The sequence below is a fragment of the Neopelma chrysocephalum genome, unplaced genomic scaffold, assembly GCF_003984885.1.
Source record: "Neopelma chrysocephalum unplaced genomic scaffold, ASM398488v2 Primary Assembly neopelma1_96451, whole genome shotgun sequence".
NCBI classification, from domain to species: Eukaryota; Metazoa; Chordata; class Aves; order Passeriformes; family Pipridae; genus Neopelma; species Neopelma chrysocephalum.
In genome coordinates, this window is record NW_020925098.1 from 1 (window position 1) to 5,430 (window position 5,430).

The 5,430-nt window shown below is 54.6% G+C and overlaps 1 protein-coding gene across 1 annotated transcript in view; it reads right to left on the bottom strand.

The window, feature by feature from the left end:
- Nucleotides 1-6: 6 nt before the first annotated feature.
- The window catches only part of CLPTM1 (CLPTM1, transmembrane protein), a gene marked incomplete at both ends in the record, with an annotated part of 10,317 nt that continues 4,893 nt past the window's right edge, over nt 7-5,430 (bottom strand). Inside the window, 5 exons of the mRNA XM_027708656.1 lie at nt 7-114; nt 817-1,061; nt 1,822-1,942; nt 2,964-3,049; nt 4,199-4,316. Coding sequence (XP_027564457.1) covers nt 7-114; nt 817-1,061; nt 1,822-1,942; nt 2,964-3,049; nt 4,199-4,316 — 678 coding nt within the window. The remainder of the gene's footprint in view (nt 115-816; nt 1,062-1,821; nt 1,943-2,963; nt 3,050-4,198; nt 4,317-5,430) is intronic.

A 5,430-nucleotide genomic window follows, 5' to 3' on the forward strand; every position in this document is an offset into this window, starting at 1 on the left:
TGTAAATCCCGAAATCCCACCGTTTTTGAAGGCCAGGAACTCGAAGACGCTGTGGACGATGGAGACGATGATGGTGAGGGCCAGCAGGTAGGGGTTGGTCTCCAGCAGGGCCACCTGGAACGGGAAACAAAAGGCTGCATTCCCATCTCCTTCCCGGATATTCCAAGGAAATCATCAATCCATCCCAAAGACTCCAGAGAGATCGTTGTCTCCATCCCAAAAATACTCCAAGCAGATCATCAGGTCCATCCCAAAGACTCCAGGGAGATCATGGAGATCATCAGCTTCATCCCAAAAATCCTCCAAGGAGATCATGGACACCATCCCAAAAATCCTCCAAGGAGACCATCCCCTCCTTTCCAAATCTTCCAAGAACATCATGGACATCGTCATCTCCATCCCAAACACCCCAAAGGAGACCATCCACGGAGATCATCCCTTCCATCCCAAAAACATTCCAAGGAGATCATCCCTTCCATCCCAAAAACATTCCAAGGAGATCATCCCCTCCATCCTGAAGACCCCAAGGAGACCATGAACATCATCCCCTCCATCCCAAACATCCCAAGGAGATCATGGAGATCACCCCATCCATCCCAAAAACCCTCCAAGGAAATAATTCTCTCCATCCCAAAGACCCCAAAGGAGACCATCCCCTCCATCCCAAAGACTCCATGAAGATCATCCCCTCCTTCCCAAACCCTCCAAGAACATCATGGACATCATCAGCTCCATCCCAAAAACATCCCAAAGGACACCACCCCTTCCACCCTTCCCAAAAACACTCCCTGGGTTGAGACCCTCCCTCTCCCTGACCTTGACCGAGTCCTGCTCCTCATCCGACTGCTCGTACAGATCCTCTCCCAGGAAATTCCAGGGGGACTTGGAGCTCTGGGCGGCGTAGAGCTGCCAGCGCCACAGGGACAGGGGGCAGAAGGACAGACGGAAGGGCAGGCGCTGCAGGCTCTCGTTGATGGGGAAATAATCCTTCTGCAGGTTCCAGTAGTCGTTGAAGTACAGGATGGGGAAATAGTCCCCGCTCAGAGCGTCGAACTTCACGTCTGGGGGGAGAACAGGGTGGAAAACGGGGTCAGATGGGCTTGGGGGCTTGGGGGCCTCATCCAAAAAAAAAAAAAAAAAAACTCTCTCCGTTGTATCCTTTTCCACCCCAGTTTTGGGGTTTCAGGGGGGCTTGTGTCCTCCCCCACCCCGGTTTTGAGGGATCTCCAAGTTCTGCCTCAACCCAGTTTTGGGGTCTCTCTCTCCATTATGTCTCCTCCAGCCCCAATTTTGGGGTCTCTCTCTCTCCATTGTGTCCTTTCCCACCCCAGTTTTGGGGTCTCTCTCTCCATTGTGTCCTCCCCTGCCTCTGTTTTGGGGTCTCTCTCTCTGGTGTGTCCCCTCCCACCCCAATTTTGGGGTCTCTCCCTCCATTGTGTCTCCTCCATCCCCAGTTTTGAGGGACCTCCAAGCTCTGGGACCTCCCAGTTTTGGGGTCCTCCCCAATTTTGGGGTCTCTCCCTCCATTGTGTCTCCTCCATTGCCAGTTTTGAGGGACCTCCAAGCTCTGGGACCTCCCAGTTTTGGGGTCCTCCCCAGTTTTGGGGTCTTTCTCTCCACTGTGTCTCCTCCATTCCCAGTTTTGAGGGACCTCCAAGTTCTGGGACCTCCCAGTTTGGGGTTTCCCAAACCCTCTCCCAGCACTGGGACCCCCCCAGGGTTAGGGGGCTCATTGGGGGGGCTCCTCCCAGCTCCCAGGGTCCCTCCCGATCCCCCCGGGCCGAGGAATATTGGGATTTTCCCGGAATTCCCGTTGCTCACACTGGTCCAGGGGCGGGGGGACGCTGCCCTTCACCCAGGGCGTGTGATCATCCACCATGTTGATGGTGAGGTTGGGGTGCCAGTGGGAAATCACCTCCACGGGGCCGAAATCCTCCGCCCTCTGCAACGGGAACGGCAACGGATCCACCACCGGGAATGGCAATGGATCCACACCGGGAACGGCACCGGATCCACAACCGGGAACGGCACCGGATCCGTCAACATCCCCCCCCTCCAAATCCCACCCCAATCCCACCCTGGGGAGAGGGAAAGGGAAGAGACAACCCCCCTCCCCAGCCCAGGGATGCTCCAAGGAGGTCGTGGAGGGCATCCCCTCCTTCCCAATTATTCCAAGGAGATCATCAGCTCCATCCCAAAAATACTCCAAGGAGATCATGGAGACCATCCCCTCCTTCCCAAAGACACTCCAAGGAGATCATCATCTCCATCCCAAAAACACCCCAAGGAGATCATCAGTTCCTTCCCAAAGATTCCAAGATCATGTCCTCCATGCCAAAAACCCTCCTAGGAGATCATCGCCTCCGTCCCAAAAATACTCCAAGGAAATCGTTCTCTCCATCCCAAAAACCCTCCAAGGAGACCATGGAGACCATCCCAAAAATCCTCCAAAGAGATCATCTCCTCCTTCCCAAAAATACTCCAGGGAGATCATCAGCTCCTTCCCAAAGACCCTAAGGAGATCATGGAGAGCATCTCCTCCTTCCCAATTTTTCCAAGGAGATCATCAGCTCCTTCCCAAAAATACTCCAAGGAGATCATTCCTCTCCATCCCAAAAATCCTGCAAGGAGACCATCCCCTCCATCCCAAAAATAGTCCAAGAAGACCATGGACACCATCCCAAAAACCCTCCAAGGAGATCATGGAGATCATCCCCTTCATCCCAAAAATCATCCAAGGAGATCATGGAGATCATCTCCTCCATCCCAAAAACCCTCCAAGGAGATCACGGAGATCATCCCCTCCTTCCCAAAAATTATCCAAGGAGATTATGGAGACCATTCTCTCCATCCCAAAAATCCTCCAAGGAGACCCCCGAGGGCCTTGGACATCAAGGGGTTTGTCCAATTTGGGAAAACCCCCCCAAAACCTCCCAAAATCCCCCAAAAAGAAGCTCCTGGACCTTGATCATTTCGGGATCCGCCTCCGTCTCTCCCGTCAGGAGGTTCTTGGTTTTCTGGAAGCGCCGGCGCTTGTACTTGTTGATCACTGGGAACAGGAGAAGCTTTTCCATGTTTCCATGACCCTTTTCCCTCCTTTCATCCCCCTGGAATCTCCCAAGCCCTTTCCCTTTCCCTCTCCCTTTCCCAGGCCTTTCCTGGACCCTTTCCTTGCCTCTTTCCCAACCCCTTTCCCTTTCTCAACCTCTTTCCTTTTCCCTTTCCCACCCTTTCCCAGCCCCTTTCCCTTTCCCAATTCCTTTCTCAATCCCTTCTCCAGGCCCTTTCCCATCCCTTTCCCTCTCCCTTTCCCCTTTCCCAGGCCTTTCCCCTTCCCTTCCCTTCCTTTTCCTTCCCTTCCCTTCCCTTCCCTTCCCTTCCCTTCCCCTTTTCCTTCCCTTTCCCATCCCTTCCCCTTTCCCAGTCCTTTCCCCTCCCCTTTTCCTTTCCTTTCCCCTTCCCTTTCCCATCCCATCCCCTTCCTTTTCCCTCTCCCTTTCCCATCCCCTTCCCCTTTCCCATCCCTTTCCTTTCCCCTTCCCTTCCCCTTTCCCAACTCCTTTTCCTTTCCCTTTTCCTTTCTCTCTCTCTTTCCCTCTCCCTTTCCCATCCCCTTTTTCAAACCCTTCCCCTTCCCTTCCCTTCCCTTCCCTTTCCCTTTCCTTTCCCCTTCCTTTTCCTTCCCCAGCCCCTTTCCCTTTCCCTTTTCCAGCCCCTTTCCCAACCCCATTCCCAATCCTTTTCTCATCCCTTTCCCTTTCCTTTTCTCTTTCCCAATCCGTTTCCCAATCCCTTTTCTTTTCCCAGCCCTTTCCTGGACCCTTTCTCAACCCCTTTCTCAGCCCTTTTCCCAACTCTCCTCAATCCTTTTCCCAGTCCCTCTCCCTTCCCTTTTCCCTCTCCCTTTCCCAATCCCTTTCCCTCTCCCTTTTCCTTCCCCTTTCTCTTCCCTTTCCTTTCCCATCCCCTTTCCCTTTCCCTTCTCCTTCCCTTTCCCTTCCCCTTTCCCAACCCTTTCCCACTCTTTCCCAACCCTTTCCCTTGCCCTTTCCCAACCCTTTCCCAGCCCTTTCCTGGACTCTTTCCCAACCCCTTTCTCAGCCCCTTTCCCAACCCTTTTCTCAATCCTTTTCCCATCCCTTTCCCACCCTTTCCCAATCCCATTCCCAATCCCATTCCCAATCCCTTAGTTCCGTACTGCGGGACGTGTGGACGGTGGCGAGGCGCCTGTAGAGGTTCTTGTGCCGGGGGTCGGGGTGGAACCCGCTCTTGGTGAAGTAAACGTGGACGTAGATGGACCCGTTCTGTTGGACACTCTGGAATTGCAGCCCAAGGATCAGGAAGAACCGGGATCCAAACCCCCTCCCAAAATCCCACACGGAGCCACCCCCTGCTCCCGGCCCCAGGGAGCTCCTGAAATGTCCTGGAAGCCCCAAAACACCCCTGGAAGCCCCAAAACACCCCTGGAAGCCCTTGAAAGCCCCAGGAAGCCTCTGGAAGCCCCAGGAAGCCCCAAAACGCCCCTGGAAGCTCAAGGAAGCCCCAAAAGGCTCCTGGAAGGTCTGGGAAGCCCCTGGAAGGTCCTGGAAGCCCCAAAACAGCCCTGAAAGCCCTTGAAAGCCCCAGGAAGCTCCTGAAATGTCCTGGAAGCTCCAGGAAGCCTTTGGAAGCCCCAGGAAGCTCCAGAAAGCCTTTTAGAGGCTTGGAAGCTTCCAGAAACTCCAGGAAGGTCCTGGAAGCTCCAAGAAGCCTCTGAAAGGCCCTGGAAGCTCCTGGAAGACTTTGAAAGGTCCTGGAAGCCCCTGGAAGGTCCTGGAAGCTCCAGGAAGCCCCTGGAACATCCTGGAAGCCCCAAAATGCCCCAGGAAGCCTTTGGAAGCCCCAGGAAGCTCTAGAAAGCTCCAGAAAGCCTCTGAAAGGTCCTGGAAGCTCCAGGAAGCCTCTGAAAGGTCCTGGAAGCCCTTGGAAGCCCCAAAACACCCCAGGAAGCTCCAAGAAGCTCCAAACCCCAGGAAGCTCCAAACCCAGGAAGCCTCTGAAAGGTCCTGGAAGGTCCAGGAAGCCTCTGAAAGGTCCTGGAAGGTCCAGGAAGCCTCTGAAAGCTCCAGGAAGCCTCTGAAAGCTCCAGGAAGCTCTGGGAAGCTCCAGGAACATCCTGGATACCCCAAAACGCCCCAGGAAGCCTCTGAAAGCTCCAGGAAGCCCTTGGAAGCTCCAGGAAGCCTCTGAGAGGTCCTGGAAGCTCCAGGAAACCCGTGGAACATCCTGGAAGCCCCAAAACACCCCAGGAAGCTCCAGGAAGCCACTGAAAGGTCCTGGAAGGCCCTGAAAGGTCCTGGAAACTCCAGGAAGCCTCTGAAAGCTCCAGGAAGCCTCTGAAAGGTCCTGGAAGCTCCAGGAAGCCTCAGGAAGCCTCTGAAAGGTCCTGGA